This window comes from Eumetopias jubatus, unplaced genomic scaffold, assembly GCF_037043125.1.
Source record: "Eumetopias jubatus isolate StellerSeaLion01/CBP00866 unplaced genomic scaffold, mEumJub1_p1.0 scaffold_1, whole genome shotgun sequence".
NCBI lineage: Eukaryota > Metazoa > Chordata > Mammalia > Carnivora > Otariidae > Eumetopias > Eumetopias jubatus.
In genome coordinates this window covers 105,064,586-105,087,602 of record NW_028274807.1, presented here as the reverse complement: position 1 = coordinate 105,087,602, position 23,017 = coordinate 105,064,586, and the positions used below count along the sequence as shown (strand labels likewise).

General features: G+C 40.1%; 1 protein-coding gene across 1 annotated transcript in view; it reads right to left on the bottom strand.

Annotated features, from left to right (window-relative positions):
• Positions 1-23,017, bottom strand: part of VEPH1 (ventricular zone expressed PH domain containing 1) — a 221,148-nt gene that overhangs the window by 119,400 nt on the left and 78,731 nt on the right. Inside the window, exon 6 of the mRNA XM_028103177.2 lies at positions 6,130-6,350. Within this exon, the coding sequence (XP_027958978.1) occupies positions 6,130-6,350 (221 nt within the window). The remainder of the gene's footprint in view (positions 1-6,129; positions 6,351-23,017) is intronic.

Sequence of the window (23,017 nt, the reverse complement as noted above, 5' to 3'; positions counted from 1 at the left end):
AATGGCAGTATGAACTGTAGTAGCTCAGAGGAGAGAAGGTCAGAGTGAGTAGGGTTGGGTAGGGAACCCCTCTTGGGAAAGTGGTACCAAAATGGAGTCTTAGAGAAGGGAAGCCTTCAAAGGGAAAAGAGGGAGGAAGAGGGCGTTCTGGAAGATACTGATAAAGGTTAGGGAGGTATCACTTTGGGGAGGAATAGGCAAAAGTCACCCTTGATGTTCCTTTAAAATTCTTTTGAATTATCCATGAAGTACTGCGAGCACTGTAAATCTCATCCACACTGACAATTGAGATCTACTGGACTAGACCAAAGGAAGAAATGACTGGAAATTCTATGAGCCCATGTCTGGGCATTTGCCCTCTTGCCCCTGCAAGAACTACCATGGACCAAGAGGGGAGAAAGGACTGGATAGAAAATGCTCCTCTAGTCTCGCCTGCCCACAAGGTTTACTCCATTACACTTTAACGTGAAGCCTCTGTAGTCCCAATACATACTGAAAGACTTTGTTGTGAGGATTAAACAGTATAACATAGTCGAAAGCCCTTAGCACAAAATCTATCATGTGGTAGGAGCTGGTTAAAGGCATGGTCAGACCTACAGATAACAGCCTGTTTTGCAAAGTTGTAAAGAACGTGACCCCCTCCTCTCTGCAATTTCTGTTGTGGACCCAGTAAAAAGCCATCACTCTCAGCCTCTTGGGCAATGCCTTTAGGGACTGTGTAGTACATCAGGGGGAGGTTCTGATGTGATCCTCAGGATATCAAGATGGGAACTCAGGAACACAGGTGGCAAAAGGTCTCACAGTTTGAAGAGTCTTTGCAGGCCATGTTGCTTGGGTACACATTAGGGCTCTCTGTAATCCATTTCTTTGATGTTTATTGCATGAAATTTAGGATAAACCAAAACTCTGGGGCCCCTCCAAGGAGGATAGATTTCCTGGAGCCATTCCTTATGAACATCATCTCCTTATTCTGTTTTCCTTTAATTCTCCCTGACACATGTTGTTTTATGGCCTTCCCTCCGTGGTGTCACCTCTTTCCATTTATACCAAAATCAGATTTATACCTACCCATTTTGTTTTGACCATAATTTACCTTTCATTCCCCCTCCCCCCACCCCCAGACTTGATTCTTAAAAACAAAGAATAAACACAAAATCTCATCACTATTGCCACCATTACCACCAAAACAACAAAAGAATGTACCACCCACTTAACCAAGCCAGAGGTTTGGGAAAGCTTTAACCACATGCTTTGTGTTAAAACTTTTCTTATAAGCAACTCTGCTCGCCGCCACCCCCCCCCCCCAGTGACTTGATGGCTTTGGCTAGAGTTTGAAAGTTGGATCGGAGGGAATTGTAAACCCTCTGATACACACACACACAAACACACACACACACACACACACACACACCACGCAGGCCTGGGATGGGGGGCTGTGTGCAGGTGCCCTTCCTCCATGTCCTCTGGTTTCCCTAGGCCTTTATCCCATAGCCATCCTTTCTTCCTGTCTTTTCTCATTTCTCCTATTGACCCCCTCAACCCCTGTTTCTTTTCACAATTTCCATCTCTCGAAGTTTCCGTCCCCAACTGGGGCCTGAGCTTAACCACCTACTAAGACCACCTGTGATAAACTGCCCCCAAATCATTGGTGCCTGATTAGAGTAGTCTCCCTGGAACCACATGCATTGGGCAAAGGTGTCTTCTAGTCGAAGGACCATTTGAATGCTCAGTCAGCACACAGTTGCCGGGAGCGCGCCCTCTCCTTCCCCAGATCGCCCTGGTTGGCATAAGGTCCGATGGTTAGTGGCTGCTCAGAAGGCTACTTAGGGCTCCCACGATTCCGAAAGGTATAGATCTTTTCCCTTATCTTGTCACTTCCTTTTTAACCCACAATTGCCGTTACTTCTTTTTGCTTCTCCAGAATTAGTTTCAAAATCTAAATGCTTTTCTTGACTGTCCTGTTGGTTTATTGTTTAGATATAAATGTTCTTTCTAAAACACAGGAACAAGAAAAGCACAAGTGTGTACCTGGTGCATCTAATAAAACTCACCCAATTAATTCAGAATGGCTTGGCACAAAGAAGTCTCCTGTCTGCTTCAGTTTTCATTTTCTCTAGGATGCTAATTGTTTTTCTTCTGATAATCTTGTATTTTCGGCCTGAAGTCTAAAATCTGACCTGCTGGGCTATGTGTCAGATTTGTAAATTAGATGACATCTGTTTTGAATTTTATCATCTTTAATTTTCTTTCCAACTCTCTTCACTTATTCATTTCCCCTTTAATTGTAAGGATCATAGTTTGCTGGGTGATTTAGACAAAAGTGTAGATCTTTCTTCTTCGGGGGACACAGATTAAAATTACTGAAGCTAAGTGGTCACAATGAAGGCTATTTAGGAAAAAGATGTTGGGAGAGAAGCCTTAGCAACCATCCCAGAGAGGATGAGCAGCTAATACAAAAGGCTGGCTGTCCACACCAGTGTTTTGAGGTTCCCACTGAATAATTACAATCAACTAGAAGGAGATTGACAGTGTTGAGCACTGGTAAAGTGAGTAATTTGAATTGAGAAAGGTTGAGGTAGTGGGGATGGTGGTGGTGGTGGTGGTGGTACGTGAGGTGAGTGGTGACATTTTTATTTCTTTACATTTAATTTCTATGTGTTTTTTCCCCCAGAAAAACAGGAGGAAAACTTAAATGCATTCTCATACCTACAGATTCATACTTTAATAGTAAAATCTTTTTTCCTCCTATGTATATATCTCCTAAGTTCTTTTTTTCATGGGGAAATTGTTTATTGCTAACTGGGTTGTGCCTACTTGTTAAGGATCAATTTTCTTGTTAGAATGCCCAAGGTAACACCCTTGTATAACATGTTTTTCCTTTATGTAAATATTTTTCACATATATACTCCTGCAGATGCCAACTGGCCTCTTGCAACTTTGCATTTGCAGAGGCAACAGAGAGTGCACAGAACACTGGCCAGAACATGTGCCTAAGCTTTCACATCTGATGCACATGTCGCTCATCACTGGAAGAAGAACTAAGCAGGCTGGCTATGCACAGAATACAAAACGGCTCCCCCAAACACCTGCTGTAGAGGCTCTAAATCAAATTTCTAAAACCACATCATCATGAAAATTGGCCAAAAGTGACTTTGTGCTTGCATACAAATGACAAATCACCCCTTCATGATGCTGGCCTTGGATTTCTTGGATACTGCTGTGTTTAGGCTGTTGCTAGGCAGGTCATGGGTATGTAAAAATACTATTTTTGAATAGAATACAGTTCTCACTGTAAGAGATTTTTTGTCTTTCAGGGGACATTTAGCAATGTCTGGATACATTTTTGGTTGCCATAACTGAGGGGGAGGACTGCTACCAGCATCTACTGGGTAGAGTCCAGATGCTCGCAAATATTCTATAAGGCACGGGACAGCCCCATAACCAAGGATTAACGGGCCTAATTTTCAATAGTACCAAAATTAGAAACCCTGGTTTGTAGGCATTTATACATTGAGCCAGCCAACAACAAATCAAAACTATGGTGTTGAGAGCAAAAGGGCACTTGCAAGCAGTCTTCTTTGGATGAATAGCTTTTGTTGACTTTGATGACCCTATTAGCCAGATAATATTCTCTGTATAGTGGACTAACAGATCCTGCTATTTGGCCCTCCTGCTCCTCTTTTCATGGTTATTAGCATCATCTTCCTACTGAGTATGCAGTCATTCCAACTATATATCTTTGGGTTTTATCCACAATCCTCCCCTTCTCCTCACCCTGCTTCCCGTTGGTAATCAGTTCCTCATAATTCTGTGCTCTCCTCATTATAATGATATTCCCTGACTTCTTAGTCTAAATACTACCGGTTTAGTTCAGGCCTCTATCACAGTTGAAAGAGCCTGTTTATTAAGTTTCCAATGATACATCCTGGTCACTCTCTTGCCATCCTGCTGCTCCAGCCAGATCCATTCAGTGTTCCACATCTTTAGCCGCTTCCTCATTTACCGGGTCCTTCAGTGAAGAAACATTTATCAAGTGCCTATCTGCTAATTATTCTGTTAGGAGCTGTGATCATTCCCTGGTTTAAAATATTTCTAAGCCTCCATATTGCTTAAGGGATGAGCCCCTCACTTCCTGACACAGCACGTAAAAGACTCTGATAATCTGCCTCTGACCTAACATTTCAGCTTACTCTCCCACCCTGCCCTGATGTACTTGCTCCAACCACAATGAATCAATCCCTTTTCCTTAGTTTGGGTCACACACTCTTAAGCCCCCATAACTTTGCACATGCTATTCTCTGTATTTGAAGTCTCCTTTTACCCTTATCTGAAGAACTCTCATTCATCTTGTACAACTTAATCTAGTACCTAGAGAAATGCCTGGCCCATGAAGCTACTCAATAAATATGGGATGAACTTAAATTTCAATTTCTCTGTAAAACATTCTATAATTTCCTGGCTGTTAGTTAATACATCTCTCATGCTCCACAGCCCATTGTATGCACTTCTACCAAAATCCCTTCACATACCTAATTGTGAATCCCTTGAGGGCAGGGATGGTGTCTTATGTCTCTTGGAACCTCCAGACTCTGTGCCAAACTGGACATAAAGTAGACCCTGATGATTCAATGCTCACTATTTTGTCAAGGTGACTTCTTACGTTTTTGGAATCCTTGATTCACACTGGAAATGGTAGGCATCATTTGATATTCCAAAAACTCACAAAATTTGACACTGGTCTCAAATGGGCCCTGCCCCTTCTCTAGAACTGAATACCCTCCAGTGCATGGTGTGAAGATAAGGTTTGAGTCCATCCTCTATCACCTAGTCACTATTTAACTGTGGGAAGACATTTAACTCACCTCTCACCTCAAAAATAGAAGTATTTTTTCTTTTGTAAAATAGGACTAAAGATACCTGCTTTTCTTACCTTGTGGGGTGGTCATGAGGATCAAATGAGAGTACATATTGGAAACTGTTTTTTAGCTTCTAAGGGTTATAAAACTTTCCAAGTGCTTCCCTATTCAAAATAGAGGAAACTAAAACACAACCCCTCCCTTAATCTCACATGATCTTTATTTTTTTCCACAAATTTTTTCGCAAGCTTTGGCCAGGTTGATGCATTGTATCCACTCTCTCCCTTCAAACCCAAGCATTCTGTTTTCTTTCCACCCATACCACTGGTGGTTCATTCACCACATTTTCAATACTTATGGCTAATACCCATGGACACTCTTCTGTCCTTCCCTCACTGGACTTGACTTCAGTATGCCTCTCCCTGAGACATTCTCTTCATTGGAATCAGAGTGAGCTTCCTGAAACATGGATTCTGATAATATCCTGCCATGTATAAAACCCCACAGTGATTCTTCATAGCCTACAGAGTAAAATTCAAACTCCTTAGGAAGTTGTCAAGCCCACAATCATGCGGTCCCTGCCTACCCCTTCATTGGCATTATCTAATGTTGCTCTCCTTCTAACACATACCCTGCCCATACAAAATGACTTCTGTTTCTAGAAAGTGTTGTGTTCTTTCACATGCTCCCCAAAAGACAGCCTGGAGCAATCTGGTCATCTTTTAGGACTTGGTTCAAAATATCATCTCTTCTGGGAAGCCTTCCCTGATCTAAGCTCCCTATTTCTCTTCATTCCTTGCAGAAGTAGATATACCTATTTGTGTGTCCCCAGACTCCTTGGCCACATCTTGATTAAGCATGACCTTCCTACTATTCTCTAGTTACCCACTTAAATATTTATTTCCTCTACTAGACAGTGAGCTCTTTGGGTACAAGGAATTTGTTTTATCTCTCTCTATATGTCTAGCTTCTAGAAGAATTCCTGGCAAGAGTAAGTAATTGCTAAATGCTTCTTGACTGAGTGATATAAGCATTATTTGTACTAATTCTTATTCCTTTGCCACGTTTTGTGCACTTTTTAGAAATTTTTTTGTTACATTCTGGTTTTCACAGATTTAGAAAAAATTCTGGCAAATGCCATAATTTATTCAAAAGTTGCTCTGCATTGAGACAGTGGGTTTGGTTTTCTTTGGGAAGTTGAGTGCCTACTGTCTGTGCTACACCTCCATGGGTTTATGAAATATCCCTGAGGTACACAGGAACTCCTGCTCACCTGCTGCTTCTGGCCTTGGCAGTTTCCAGTTGTTGGGTAAGGAGCTTGGCAATGGTGGTGAAGCTGTTGCTCATGCGGAAAATATCTCTGCTCTGAGGGCCCAGGATGGAGGAGAAAGCGTCAGTGATGCTCTTAATCTCCAGCAGGAGAATATGATGAAATGAATGTTCCATGTTGGCCAACTGACTCACCAGGAATGGCAGGCAGCTCCTGGCTCTCTCCTGCCGAGAACAATGAAGGACAGTGTGCACTGTTGGTGGGAACATAAACTGGTGCAGCCATAATGGAAAACAGTATGGAGGTTCCTCAAGAAATGAAAAAAATATAACTACCATATGGCCAGCAATCCCACTTCTAGGTATTTATCCAAAGGAAACAAAATCATTATCCCAAAGAGATTTCTGTACTCCCATGTTCATAGTAGAATTATTCATAATAATTCCAGGACATGGAAACCACCAATGTGTCCATAAAAGGATCAATGGACAAAGAAAATGTGGTATATATACACAATGGAATACTATTCATCCATAATCATGTCATTAAAAAAGAAGGAAATCCTGCCATTTGCAACAACTTGGATGAACCTGGAGGGCATTATGCTAAGTAAAATAAGCCACACAGAAAAAGACAAATACCGTGTGGTATCATCTATATGTGGAAACAAACAAACAAAAAGTTAAAGTTGAACTCATAGAAACAGGGACTGAGGGGACTGGGGTGGGTGGGAGAAATAGAAGTTGTTCAAAGCGTGCAAGCTTACTTTTAGCTATAAGTTGAATAAAGTCATGTATAACATGGTGACTATAGTTGATAACTCTGTATTGTATAATTGAAATTTGCTAAGAGAGTAGAACTTAAATGTTCTCATTTACCACCCCCGCCCAAAAACGTAAATATGTATGGTGATGGATGCATCAATTAACTCAATGTGGGGGAATCATCTCATAATGAATATGTATATCAAATCATCACATTGCACTTTTTAAATATCTTACAATTGTACCAGTCAATTATACATCAATTAAGGCTGAAGGGGAACAAAAGAACAACGAAAAACAAAAATCTGTATTTTAAAAGAAAAACAAAGTCCCCTGATCAGCAGGTGACATTTCTATGGGGAGTTGAGAGAGCTAGCTAAAGCTAATGTCTCATTCACAGTGCCTCTGAATTGGCTTTTTTGAGATTTTGACTTTTTTCCTGATTTTCAGGACAAACTTTTTTTAAAATTAAAACTTTTCCCTAATTATTCCTTTCTTAAAAATACATCAGTAGTCTCATTTGCCTATCTTGTCAGGTCAAAACCTCTTGAATACCATTGAAGTTCTCACCCCACACTTCTACTCTCCTCAGCTTTGTGTCTTCAGGCCAGTCTCCATGTCTCTGACTCAATAACTCTGCCCGCAAGGGGGAGGTTGGTCAGTGGCACCCTTAATCCATCCTTCTGTCAGATGGTGCCATGGTGTGCAAGGTTTACCTCCTCTCCACAAGGTATTCTCACTCATTTGTTCATTTTAAGGATCTTTCAACATATTATGGATTCCATGTGCCTGGTCAAGTGAGCAGATCATATAATCTACCTTTAATCAAGTTAATGTTCACAAATGAGTTAAATTGGTTCCTTCAGAGAAACGAAAGATGAAAGACAATATGATTAATGCAGGCATGAGTGAGTAATAAGCAAATGTCTTAGCCAATAGGTCTCTTATATCTATCTCTTCATGAACCATAAGGCACCATGATTAATCCAACATGACTGGAAGTTAGCCAAAAAATTCAAAATTATCAAAGCATAGATGAATCGTAGATTTGTACCCAATATAAATGATGATATACAATTTATAAAGATAATTTTAAATATGGTTTATTTCATCTTTAATTTCCCCTTTAAAATCCTATTTTTAAATGTATTAAAAAACTGTTCATTATGTTAATGTAATAGAATATAAATACAATTTTAAATAAATATATGCTGGAAGTTGATGTTCAAAATCCTTTTGACTGATAGGTGTATAGGCCTAAATTACTTTTCTATCTAGATATTCCCCTCCTACCTTTTATTCTAGCACTTGAAGCCTTAATTTCTTTCTAGACGTAACTCCTACCCTATCTCCTCCACAAAGCCATTCCTAGTGACCTTTTCTGTCTGAATTTTCACTGTATTATAGACTTTAAAAAAATCTCATTAGTACTTTGCACTTGATTATTTGTGTACACATGTTTTAATTTAATCACCAGATAGGTATTGCATGCCTAAAATATGCTTGTGCTAGATTCTAGATGACAACGGTGAATAAGAGGTAGACTCTGCCTTGGAGGGACTTGCAATTCCCTCTTCCATTTATAATTCACTAATGGTTATATGTACCAGTCAGGTCTCCTAAAGGGGCTATTTCTCAACATCAATCATCAGCCTGGCACAGAATTGAGCCTGTAGCATCTACACACAGTGTATAAGTCTTGATTCACTCATTTAAGCAAAACTTAAATGCCAAAATATGACTTTACAAATAAAATATGTAGTTGTAAAGGAATTTTGTGCTTTACAAGAAATACTTATTACAAAACAGATTTAAGTAGTGAAGTTCCCTAGTCTTTAATACTTAATTAGGGTTTCGAAGATTTCATGTACAATTGCACTGGAACACATCTCTTGGGGATGTGGAGTACAGCTGCCAATCAATCCCTTAATAATTATCTCTTAAGAACCACTAAGTCACAGTGCTCCATCTGGGTGTATGGGAAGAGGCTCACACTTCATGAGCAGGACATCTAATGAAGAGACATTTATTCATTAAAGGATAAGAATATTAGATGACTAAAAAGTAGAGACCATTGGAACAAGTTCCTGACAGCCCATTTTATACTTTGGCTCATACAATTGCCAGGTTGCAGAATGACAGTTAAATGCTCTTGAGTCTAATAGGTTATTTTGCAAAACATAGATACTTTAATTCATGCAAGGTCTCCATATGTGAATTCACAGTATGCAATGCATCACAGGGACATTTTCCATCTCCCGTTTAAAGGCAAACCTGAATGTGGGGGTCCCTACCATGTGCCAGGCTCGGTTTCAAGAGCTAGGAGCACAATACTGAAGGAAAAGGATAAAAACCCCTGCCATCACAGTAAGGCAAGCAGACAATAAACAAAATACTTTTGTAAAATATATCATGTGTTGGAAGAAGAAATATTCCTCAAAGAAAAATGAAACAGGATGGGAAGTCGCAGGGAGGGGAGTCAAGGTTAAATAGTGTAGGGTGGTCAGATCTCACAGAGAAGGTGACATTTGGATTTAACTGGGTTTTAGAATCTAAACCCAACATTCTCAGTAGCCACAGGAAACAATTACAGTAAAATTGTCCTGTTTGATACAGGGAGGCTAGGAAGATATGAGACTCGGGAGATGGGGCACTTTACTACTGAGAACGTAATTTCAAATTTCAAGCAACTTCCTTCCTCACCTTCAGAATCATATTCTTCTTCAGCATTTTTTAAAACTATGTCACAAACATTTCATTTGTTTATCCAAGAAGTGTCCCTATGGTTTTATTAAGGATTCTTCTCACTACAAAAATTAGCAAGCCCTTTATTTTTTTTTAAAGATTTTATTTATTTGTCAGAGAGAGAGGAAGAGCACAAGCAGTGGGCGAGTGGAAGGCAGGGGGAGAAGCAGACCCCCGGCTGAGAAAGGAGCCTGACACAGGCTCAATCCCAGGATCCTAGGATCATGACCAGAGCCAAAGGCAGAGGCTTAACTGGCTGAGCCACCCAGGTGCCCCTAGCAAGCCCTTTCTTTAAAGCATGTGTCTTCCTAACAGTGAAAGGGACTGTGTGGGTATTTGCTGAAACCAACGTAATTCTGGATGATCTTCTGACAGCCAAAGTGAGCTGAAGGGAAAATTAATCACAGTATGGGAACAAGAAAAATTATAACTGCTCTGGAACTAACATATGAAACCAAGCCAACCTCACATCGTTTGTTTTGAAATCTTGGAGAATGTCCATGTACCTTACAGGGGTAACAGATGTGATTTGGGATTAGAAAGTGTGGTGTTAGGGTAGGAAGGGGGTTAGGAGATTCTGATTTCTTTCTCAGCTCCATGATATTTTATCTCTGGGGAACCAGTGACTTCATTTTTTCTGCTTTCAGTCATTCCACTGGGGGTAAGGTCAGCAGCACCTGTATGCCTCAATTGCAGGCCTGAACTCATCCCTTCTGACAAACTATTTATTATAAAAATAATAATAGCTGACCCACAGGGTATACTTAATCTAAGTGCCAAGCCTATTTGGCACACTTTTTATGTGTTTATTCATGGAATCCTCCCAATAATACTCTGAGGTGAGTACTGTGATCACTGCCATTTTATAAGGAGGAAACTGAGGCACAAACAGAAAACTAACTTGCTCAAGGTCACGTATGCCTTCTCTGTCTCTAAGAGCTGTGTACTCACTGGTGATACACGCAGCCCCTCCCGTCAAAAAACGCCAACCCCCCCACACACACATTTATTTTTCTACTTTTTGTTTCTACATCCTTTTCATCATCAGTTATGCTGTCCTTTTCCTTTTGTTATTTTTGATTTAGTGACATAGACACCAAAAATGCACTGTGAATACAAAATAGAGCAGCAGATCTCAAAGTTTTTGGTCTCTGAACCTCCTGGTCTGTTAAAAATTATAGGAGAACCCAACGAATTTTTGTTTATCTGAGTTTTATCTATTCCTATGTGCCCTCTATTGTCACATGTATTCAGTTAAAACTGAGAAATTTAAAAAAAAAAACACGTCTGGTGGCACTTTGGGTTGTCACAGCTGAGGAATGAGAGGAAAGACTGGTAGTCCGTAATGGGTGAGGTGAGAGATGGCTGATAAACATCCTACATCGCACAGGACAGCCCCCCACCACTAAGAATTATCTGGCTCAAAATGTCAATAATGCCAAAGCTAAGAAACCCTGAGTTAAGCGAAACTGGCTTTTTGTTTGCTTTTTCCTGCGAGTGTGTGCTGGTAAAGAACATAAAGCGCATTCTGGTGCCCTTGTCCGGATGGGTGCTAAGGCATTAGCATTTATTAGCATTAGCATTTTATCTGCCATTGCTCTTGTCCTTCCAGCACAAATGTCAACACAGTGCAAACAGTCAATGATGTATGAGTGTTATTGTGAAAATAACTTTGACCTCACAGATCCCCTGAGGGGGGCTCAGGGGTCCAGGAACCACACTGAGAATTGATGAACTAGAATCAAGGGTCAGCAAACTTTTTCTGTAAAGGACCTGATAGTAAATATTTTTGGCTTTAGGGGCCATATGATTTCTGTCATGGGAAAACAGCTACAGACGATAAGTAAATGAATGGGTATGGTTAGATCTGGCCCACAGGCAGTCATTTGCTGACCCCTGAACTACATTATGTGCTTACAAAATTGCCTTGGCCATACCATTCACTTTTATCAGTGTTAATTCGTTTTGTTTTTAAAATAACTCTACTCCCACCTCATAAAGCTCCTCTGGTATTGTCAGGATCACAGAATGCAGCTCAGAAAGTCGCCAAAAATGAGAGTGTGGGTGCCTGTAGTGACGACGATAGTTTCTCTTTATTAAGCATCCGCCGTGTGCCAGGTACTTGGCATGTGCTTCCTCAATCCTCACAACAAATCTTGCAAAATGGTGGGCGCCTGGGTGGCTCAGTTGGTTAAGCGACTGCCTTCAGCTCAGGTCACGATCCTGGAGTCCCGGGATCGAGTCCCGCATTGGGCTCCCTGCTCGGCAGGGAGTCTGCTTCTCCCTCTGACCCTCCCCCCTCCATGTGCTCTCTCTCTCTCTCTCTCATTCTCTCTCTCAAATAAATAAAATCTTTAAAAAAAAAAAAACAAATCTTGCAAAATGGTATCAGGAGACGGATACTGATGACAAGGGGGCTAATCACTTGACCGACATTACACAGGTAAGTCATAATAGCAGAGCCAACAGAGAATCAAGAACTGCCTGATTCCGGAGTTTGAATGTTTCCACTTCACCTGGACTGAAAAAGGTGGTGTGTAGTGCAGTCCTGTGTGCTGTAACCTTCCCTGTAAGCCTCTTCCACCCATGGCAGGCACTGTCGGTTGATTATAGTGCTCTTCTCTGCTGAACGTAGAACCTTCCCAAGACCTTTTCTCAACACTGTCTTCCCTGTGAGTGCTTCTGAGCTCAGGGTGCACATTAGAGTACCTGAGAAGCTTTTAGAACAATTCCAATGCCCAGTAACACCCCCACCTCACCTCCATTCTTATTTACTTTCATTGTAGTGGGTGGAGTCCAGGCATTGGATTTTTTAATCCTCCCAGATAATTCTCAGGTGTACTCAGGGTTGAGAATCACTATTCTGTATAGAGCCACAAATCTCTGAAAAGTTGAGGATTTTTTGATTTAGGAAATGTGGATTAAATCCTAAAATCCACACTTTCTCTCCTCTATCATTTATCAGTGTACAGAAAGTAATGGAAAATGATATAGTTAGCTGCCTGAATGTGCTATGGTAAGCACTGTGAATTGTGTAAGACTGTTGAATCACAGATCTGTACCTCTGAAACAAATAACACATTATATGTTAAAAAAAAAAAAAAAGAAGAAGAAGAAGAAGATAGCAGGAAGGGAAGAATGAAGGGGGGGAAACCGGAGGGGGAGACGAACCATGAGAGACGATGGACTCTGAGAAACAAACTGAGGGTTCTAGAGGGGAGGGGGTGGGGGGAATGGGTTAGCCTGGTGATGGGTATTAAAGAGGGCACGTTCTGCGTGGAGCACTGGGTGTTATACACAAACAATGAATCATGGAACACTGCATCAAAAACTAATGATGTAATGTATGGTGATTAACATAATAAAAAAAAGAAAATATTTAGTTTCTTGGGCATCTGCTATTTTTGCTTTTTTATTGGGTCAAGGCATTGTATTTCTTCACAGCTCAACTCTGAAGTCTCTACACACCAAAGAGACACAAGGGCCATTAGAAAAGCAAATCAAATGAACTTATTGTTAATGCTTTCTCAGTAAAGTTTTGCCAGAGAGGCCTCAGGTTTTGCTCATGAACCCTTAGAAGCATGAGTGGGGCCAGGGGTGCTTAATGTCTTGGGGTACATTTATTTCATGAGTCTCTTTCCTAATGATGGTGGGGTTACTAGTTCCAGAGCCAGATGTGAAGGGTTTGTATAGGCCCCACGCCCACCCTAATTCTTTGGCTTAGAGAAATTCTAGAGTAGGGGGCTAACTGTTTCCAGTTTGCCCTGGGATTTCCCCAGGTGTAGCACTTGAAAGTCCCTCATCCTGGGAAGCCCCTCAGTCCAGGGCAAATGGGCAAATTGAGACGGTCACCTTATTCTGCAGTCTGAGAGAAGGTGGGAAATTATTTCAGCTCAGAGGATTCTGCTCCATAGACTCACATTGTTGGTGATATGATGATATATCACTGTATATAGCTCTCTCTGTGTGTGTATCTCTGTGTGTATACACACAGTCAATTATCATTTTTCATGGTAGTTATATTCTCTAAAGTCAGTGTGAACACTGAATTAGCAAATACAGAAGCATTGTTTCTAGGGGAAATATAGCGTTAGATTCTCATAAGCCTCTGGTCATACATCTTCATCAACTGATTAGTACATAGCCTTGTTTTACAGTGTTAAAGACATCTTAATATATACTGTTAATTCATTTAAATTGAACTCACAGCCAACAGCACTGTAACTCATGCCTGGATGAAGCTTATTGTAACACATGCATTTTCCCCATAAGGCACATCACAGCCTCCTTATACATGGGAACACTAGACAGCACTTTAGCACTACACTTGTGGGACATTTTAAACAGCAAAATCACCAGCAAAAAACACAAAGATGAGAAACATGTGGCACTAAATAGACCATGAAAAGAACAGACACTTGTTTACAGTATGAGAGCTGAAACAAGAAGGCAAAACAGCACCTTATTCCACCTCAACTGGGAACCTGTGTGTCGGTGACTCAAATTTTTTTGCTGTTCTGTGCACGTCTGTGGATGACCTCAGAAGCACCTCAAGTATTGATCTGGTGTTACAAACACATTTTACAGGTGGGTGAATTCAGAAATATGAAACCGATGAGGAAGATAGAAAGATGGATGGATGGAAGGAAGGGAGAGAGGGATGGAGGGAGGGAGGGAAGAAGGAAAATAGGTCAGGAGGTTGGTAGGAAGATCTATCAATTTAACTCAGATCTTTGTGGATCTCCTATAAAAGGAAATATCTGCTTTTACCTTGGTTGGTCAGAGTTGAAAGACATTCTAAATTGTTAATGCAAGACTTTGCATAAGCCATTGCAATCATGCCCAGAGAAATGCTAGTTCACCTTTACTAAGGTCAGATGGAGTTTAGTCTCTAGCACATCTCCCAGTTTTTCTTTCCTTGTACTTCCATCATCAGCAGATTCTCTTATTGCCTTTAAACTCATTGAAATTTTCTTTAAGTAGCAAGTTACTACACATCCAAATCTATTTGAAATGTGTTTTTCACCACATATTAATTCTTCTCCCCATTATAAGTTGTCTTATATATGTGACCCAACGCGGGTGTGCAGATTGAAGACTGGGGATAGCCATTTGCTTTTTGCTTATAACTCAGTTACTAATAGAAGAAGATGAAAATATGGGTAACATTGAAATTCCAAAATCCTTTTTTCTATCTTTCTTGGTTCTCCATATAAAAAGGAAAAAAAAGATGTTAGAAAAATGCCATTAAAAAAAAAAGAGATCCATTTGGTTTGGGATACTACACTATGGAGCCCTCCCTGAATGAGAATTATGACTCATTTATGAGAAAAAAATTTAATCAGTGGGATTCACGTTGGAGCAGGAAGACGGTATATGGTTCTTTGTCCTATTATACTAGAAGATTTTTGGTATCTTCTATTCTGTTTTCTATTCGGAATTTGAGGTATTAACCTTTAAGATAAAATTCCAAATATTCTATTCACTGATGAGTTTATAATCACCCTTTTTAGAAAATCCAAAATGGTGACTGAGTCCAAGTCATAAGAGACCTGTTTGCATAGCTTTTCTGTTGGATTCAGCTGGTCTGCCTGAGCAATGTGTTAAATTTCTCCATTCGTAGCTCTTTCTGAGATGTCTTCGAGCAACGACCTAAATTGTTTCACTGCCTAAAATCTCTTGAAAAAAGGACTCATTAAGTATTTGGCTTTCCAGAAGCTTTCTTTCCTTCATGTAAAATAGAAATGTAAGAGACTAGCAAGGCAAATAAGAAGAGTGTTGACTGTCTAAATTGTCAATAAATGTGCAAGATTTTCTTTGGATAAATATTCACAGAGAAAGCCCCACGCTCACAGAACAGATTGGTGGCAGTACCACGTAAAGCCTGCACAGTGATACCTCATTTGTCTGAGCAGGCATGGGTGGTAGCGTGGTGGTCACAAAGTGGGCTCAGAGGCTCCTTCCTGAGTTTGAATTTTGGCACTGTGATGGCCAGTCATGGACCTCGGGCAAGTTACTTAACTCTCCATGGCTTGGTTTATAAAACATTAATAAGCAGTGCCTGCCCCATCTAGCAGCTATGAGGATTCAATCGGTTAAAAACAAAGCATTCAGAACAATGGTTGGCAGGTGGAATGCTAAATAAATGTTAGCTATTATTGCTTGAGTGACAAAAATTGTAAATGCAAATGCAGGCATATTTTAATTATCGCAAAAACTAAAACAAGCTGTCTCAGAAGCAATATATCTCCTCAAATTTTCCTGGTTAACTTATTTTGTGAGCTGACAAAGGTTTGGAAGTTCTAGAAATGTCTAAAACCCCAATATCAGCTCAGTATCAGCAAATATGAGCCAGTGTACCAGTAACCTACAAAAAAAGTTTACCTAGAAGTGAAATACGCTCTACATTTTACTGAAAAAGTCTGTTTCCCTTTTTTAAGATGTTACATGATTAAATAAAAACACTGCACGATTAAAGATTTTCTTAGTGATTTGAGCCAAGTTTTAGCTCATCATCTATAGTTATCTAGAGCTTTTTCTCTTTGCAATTATTCCCCAGTCTTTTTCAATATCTTCCTGTGTCTAACGTAAAAATATTCTACTATTTAAACATTTCCAAACCTGCAAAAAGTTACTGTTATTGAAGTAGGCAAGGCAGTAATGGTCAAGCTATCCAGTAATCTATAAATGCCAAGATAACAGTACAACTAATAAATTTTACTCTTTAAATGTTGTTACCCAGAGATATGCCCTTCTAGCCTTAAAAATTAGCATAATGCTTGCACAGTAAGTAGGCATCAAATGTCGTTAGTTCATAAATATCAAAAGCTAAAATTCAATACATTTTTTAGCAGAACATTGAGAGGGCAAGCTGCCTGAAATCTTCTTTTGTGGAACAAAGTAGAGAATAAATAAATAAAAACATTGTTAATGTTCTGTTAGGCAGATAATCCTCAATTTTGAGCTGATTTTTTAAATAGCATTCCAAAAAGAGTCACATTCTTCAATTCTTCCTTTTGTCCTCTGATCATGCCTCAATTTTTCTGTATATCAGCTTGGAGTAATTGAACATATTTTTGTTCCCATTGATAAGTAAAAACTCAATTACAATGTAAATGTATTCACATATTCTAAATGATTATTTAATCCAATGTAAATGAAATAAGTTCCCCTCTTTTTCTTCTCATTTTTGATTCAGTTTGCATTATTTCAGGAACACATAGTTTCTGTGGGCACATGGGAGAGTAATAAATCATGCCTAGTAAAAAACAATGCCATCTAGGCAAAATAATTTTAAAAAATGAATCCCCGTAATAAAAGTCAAGAAACAGCTGATGAAAACAGATGTATCCTTTGTTTTGAATGAACCTCAAATTTTGTAACATGGCAAAAATTAAGGACCAATTGGACTCAGTTCAACTGCATGCATTTGGCACAGAATGTTAAAGTAAACCCCACCCTTGTTTAAAAAAAGTATAATTTTTGTATTTGTAAACCAATTATGGCTTTTATTTAAATGCGGAACTTACTATGTCTTCCTTAGAAAGACTTAGGATTTAAAATACAAATCAGAGAATGTGAAAGGTAGCTTATCTTTATGTCTTGCTTCTTGAGATAATAATGTAGCCAAATAAATTATGTTTTTAGTATGACTGATTTTTTTTAAGGGCAAAACACTGGGCACGATCTGCTGTCAGATAAAGTTTTCCAATTTAAAAATAAATTTATTTTTCCCAAAATAGCATTCAGTGTGGCCACAGTTATATTTGAAAACCCAAATCGGTCTCCATTTGTCCTGAGGGTTTATTTTCCAGCATCTTTTCTTTGCACTGACCCCCAAATACAGATGTTAAAGCTTGCAGAAGTCCTTCTAATTTGAGCTTCTAACATAGTGTTATTTTGTGGGTTGATAAAAGATTTAGAGGTTCTATAGTTTGGATTTACTCTAAAAACTGGGGGCTTGGGAACTTAGCCTCTTAAAGGTAAATCTTTTGTGTGGACTCAAGGGACCCAGAATGAATTATACTGAGCCAGGATTTCTTTACTCACTACCCCATGGTCCCTTCATGTAAATGACCTTTCACTGATTACCCTGAACAATGGTTCCACTATTTCTTTCACTTCAATTAAGCAAACATTTTGAAAGACCACTTGGGCCTTTAACATTGAAACATTTCTAGAGAACTCAAGAAGCAGCCCATCTTTAATTACACAGTAGCTGTTTAGCAAATGTAGTGTAATCACAAAATGATAGAAAAAGTAACCACAGACCTTCTGGCCCAATCATGGAAACCATTTTGAAGAAAGATGCTTATTATGGGCCTGAAAAGAAAGGAAAAAAGAGAAGAGAAAAGAAGAGGAGAAGAAAAGGAGAAAGGGAAAGGAAAGGAAAAGAAAAAAAGAGAAATTGTGTTTGAGACTTTTGCCAGGAAAAAAAAATGCTTTTGTTCATTAGAAAAGGAACAATATGGTAAGATTTAACTCAGTTGAACTACACATCAGCTACAATTGAACTTTCCATAATTTACTCATTACATTACATAATTTATTCATTATATAATTAAACACTAGATGCCTATCTTTCTTTGCACCTACTTATTTTCATAAGAAATAGCCAAGATGTTTTATTCATGGTAGTTGAGATTAACTCCTAAAATACAGGTTAGACAGAAATGGGTATTATTTCATTACTTATGGCAGAAAATAAATGGAAAAATGCAGTTTGCAAAAGTGTGAATCTTGCCTGAGATTGGCCAGGAGAGTTTGATCTCATTTTTCTGGTACCCTGCTCCCCATCCTCCCAATGCTTACCTCTCAGTTATTGGATTTTGCCTTGGGTTAATTATTTTTGGTCTCATAGCAACTATGTTTTCATAGTTTTCATTGTGAACTGCCTCAACTTCTTGCTGACATAAATTTATTTAACTTAATTTATTTAAACTTAACTGGCATAAATAAACAAGTAAATAAAAATACAAATTGAAGCAAATAGGATGGGGTTTTGAAGGTATGTCAGACCATGGTGTGCCCAAAAGTTTGAAAATCACTGGACTGAAGAAAAGGATAACTTTCCAAATTCCTTTCCACTTATTTGTGAGCTGACTTCTAGCAACAGTGGCAAAAGAGTACAACAGCCTTTTAGGATTTTTAGATGGGGTTGTGTTGAGATCTTGATGGACTCATATTTTGTCTTAATCCGTTCAGGCTGCTATAACAAAACATCACATACTGGGTGGCTTAGAAGCCACAGACATCTATTTTTCACAGTTCTGCAGGCTAGCAAGTCCAAGATCATGGTGCTGGTAGATGTGGTATTTGGTTCCATGGAGGATGGGGGCAAGAGAGCTCTCTTGGACCTCTTTTATAGGGGAACTAATCCCATTCATGAGGTCTCCATCCTTATGATCTAATCACCTTCCCCAGGCTCCACCTCCTAATACCATCACTTTGAGGGTTAGGTTTCAACATATGAATTGGGTGGGCTGGGGGCTGCACATTCAGATCATAGCATGGTTTAATCTCGCCATTTCTCAACAGCAGAACAGAAAGAGTCACCTCGTATCTACTGTGTCCATTTTATCTACTAAATGAGATACTAAAATCCATGCTTCTTGCTTTCAAGGTCGTTCTCACTCTCCAAAGTGAAAGAAGGTAGAATATTTCCTTCAGAAAATCTTTGTAACTTCTACTGTTTCCTTTCATCACCCTCCTTCCCTGCCAATTGAATTTGTATCTACGAGATGCGAGATGCGATGCGAAGGAAAGAAGGTTTGTAATCAAGTAGTGCTTCAGGAATGTAGAACTGTCATAGAGAAGGTGGGCTCTGGGAAGATTTTGAAGGAAGAAAGGGACTTTTGAATGAGATAGGGACCCTCATCACAAAGAATTCTACCTGCAGCTGAAGGAAGTTTGCCCTCCAAAGCAGAAGTCGGTACAAGAAATAGTCTAAGAGAATGGAGAGTGCAGTAGGGGTTTAGCATAATTCTGGGATTTCTAAAATCAACCATACTTAGTAAATAAGGATTTTCAGTGATGTGAGATAGTTAGGAAAATTTGTCTTCCACTTTTCTGGGTGAAATGCCAGATATTTGAACCTCTATGGGATCTACACAGCCTTGATGGTTGATCATTTCCATTTACTCATGTTCTGGGAACATTTATTTTCCAGTCATCTCAAATGTACCAGTCTTAAATTGCAACAACTATGTCTTTATATTCATGTAGATAACAAGTATCATTCTGGTTAATGCTAAGAACTCTAACATGAACATTTCAGTGTACAGTCCATCTTCAGTCAGCTGTCAGATGTATCTTTTCTCAGGCGCTTTAGCTCAGTCCATATGAACCAATATCAAGGTCCCAACTCCTAGTCGCTACAAAATAAATCCAGGCTTAAATTTTTTGATAAACAAATCTCTGGGGGATTTTACAGCAGATAAATCCTGCAGGACCTGGCTCCTTGAGACCAGTGCCTCTTAACACTTTCATGTGCGTACATATTACCTGGGGATCTAAACTGTGGATTCTGATTTCTGGGTGATGGCCAATGCTCCTAGTCTGGGGACCATGCTTTGGCCACCACACAGGAAGCACACCGACAGATTCTGAAAACCAGTAGCCACCAGCCATGACTGGAACCCAATGCCTATAGATCTCCTGGCCCCCCTTAAACACAACCTGCCATGTCATCAGCTGCCATTTACTAGTAAAAGATACTGATGCTAAGCCAAGTTCCAGTCTAAATGAATGAAAAGCAAATGCAACCAGAAAAAAATCAAATGCTAACCTTCACATTACAGATGTGTTCAGAGCAGAGGAAATCCCGATGGCCTGGGGAGGCATGGAAATGCCTTTTCCTTGGACCGGGATCCCTGAGATGATCGAAGTGCCAATCAACTACTTGGAAACTGCAGGAGATCAGCACTGGAGTAGAAGGGAAGTACAGAAGGAAAGTAGCTCACAAAGGGCACCTGGGAATTCTGGGGAAAGGAGATCTCATTTGAGGCATATACCTCAACCACTGGTTCAGCGCTGCTGAGGGAGTGTTGACTCCTCACATCTCCATCCTGTCATGCATATTAGCACAGTGGCTTGTGAAGGTGAGGAAAGCCATAGGCAAAGAAATGAAGATGTGGGCAGGTGAAGTAGCCAGCTTAAGCTGAAGTGATTAAAGTCTGAGGGGAAATGGATAGGGTCAGGACTGCTGCTGCCTTCTTAAAAGAGCAGCAGGATTTGAGCTGGAATTAACAACTACTTCATCCTCTCAACCCCCCTGCTGCCAAGGCTCAGTTGTCCTTCTAGTGAACCCAGGATTCCATCACTTCTTGAGTTCAAGGCTAAAGGGAAAGTCACTGGGTGGGAGTTTTCTACTTTTCTGGGGCAAATACACTCACCTACTTCCTCACAGATATCTCTGCAAGAAAGTCAAATGTCCCCCTTGGAAGAAAGGAGATCAGATCTGTGGGGACCAGGCTGCCATTCTTGGGTTCGATCCTAAGGGGAGACTGGTCAGGCAGATGTAACTTCTAGGTATTTCTGCTGTATCATAAGGTTTGTCAAGCTGCCCAGCTCACAGAGGAACTGAGAGCCCTTTGTGGATTTGGTCAGTTGGCCTAAATTACAGTTGGTAATTACAAGACATTGTTGAAAATTGTTGCAACATGTAACTTTTGTAACCATTATTTACTACTCTGCGTTTGCAACTATTTGTGGGGACTGTTTGTCCTTTTACCAGGCTCTTTAGTTTCTTGGGAACTCCGAGGTACACAGTATTCATTTACTTGTCGGCAATATGAAGGGAAACAAAATACGGTTCCAAGGCCATCTGAGCACCAGTGATGAACAACTTTGGAGAGACAAGGTAGAAGACAGGAACTATCTGTTAATCAATGAGGAATTTTCATAATCTAGCCCCAGTCTACCGACCAGCCTCAGCTTCTCCTCCATAATTCATTCGGTGCTCCAGGCACTCGGAATTCTTCATGGTTTCCAAGACACTCAAGGTCTTCCCCAGCTGCTTGCTATTGCACGTGCTGTGTACTCCCGTGGTTACCTTCCTCTTCCTCCCATGACATGATCCTAGCATCTGACAAACCAAGCTTATATAACACTCTCCTAGATTCCCCCATGCAGTTATTTGCTTCCTTCTTGATCCAGTTCAGAATGAAGTAGTAACACACACCAAATTAAATTCAAATCATCTGTTTGTACATCTCCCCTGGCCCACATTCACTGAGAGCCCCTCTAGGGCAAGGACAACATTTTCCTCTTCTCTGTGTCCCCGTCATCAGCACTGGGACTTGTACTCAGAAGGAATCAGCAACTCAAACCCGTACCACGGAGGGAGGGAGGATGTGGAATATCAGCACCATTATTTGAAAGTATATTTTGTATATACTCAAAGGTTGTTTTGGTTTTGTTTTCCTTACACTCGGAAGAGGTTTATTATTGATACTATTTACAATTAGCATGTCATCTTTTCACAATATAAAAAACAATAAAGCATTTTGGGGGGAAAATGTCTTCCCCAACTGATGACAACTCTGTAGTGTTCAGCAGCAGCTTGCTGGCACCAACCAAGGCTTAAGAAAACGAATCTCCAACGTTACTGAGACTACCAAAGTTTTAACTAAATTCTCCATCTTTGGGAAAAGTGTCGTTTTAAGTCACAGGTTCTTCCTCTTGTAGAGTGGCCCCCCAGATCCTTTAGTCTTGATTTGCAAGTTAAAGGAGCAAATCAACCATCCAGCTCCTATTTCCCAGGATGTTTTTCCACAGTCAGGATGAGGACAGTAATGGGGTTGTCAGTTGACTTTGTCATTCTTTCCCTTTTCCTCCTGAAAGTGTTTTTGTGGAAACCCTGCCGGATGTCACAGAAATGCGACCTGGGCAAGATGTGTGTCTCTTCTTTACTTGAAAAGGGTCCAGGACTCTGAGCCCAGAGAGGATGTAATAAACACACCGTGATGCTTGGCCAGCATATTCTAGCCAGTTAGAAAAACAAGGCAGAAGACACAGGATTTAACACCCACATGGCAGCGGCTGCACTGGGAGGGCATGCCATTTGATTCTTCACAGGTGCGGACTGTTGGTCTCGAGCTAAGGAAAACAACTGGCCATAGCATCCTTCCAAGTGCTCGATCATTTTAAAGAGCATTTTAAAGCATCCCGTCTCTGTCTCCACCACATCGGTCTGGGGCCTTGTGGCTCTGGCACGGGGAAAAAAAAAAACATGGCTATAGAGTGTGTGCTATATACCAGCGTGTACCTTCCAATGAGGCTGGGTTCCGCATTAGGATTTGACAAGTAAACTAAAATTGTTTTCAGTTTGTTTACTTGAGCCTTAAGTAAATAGGCAGAGCACATAAATTCAATTCAGCTTC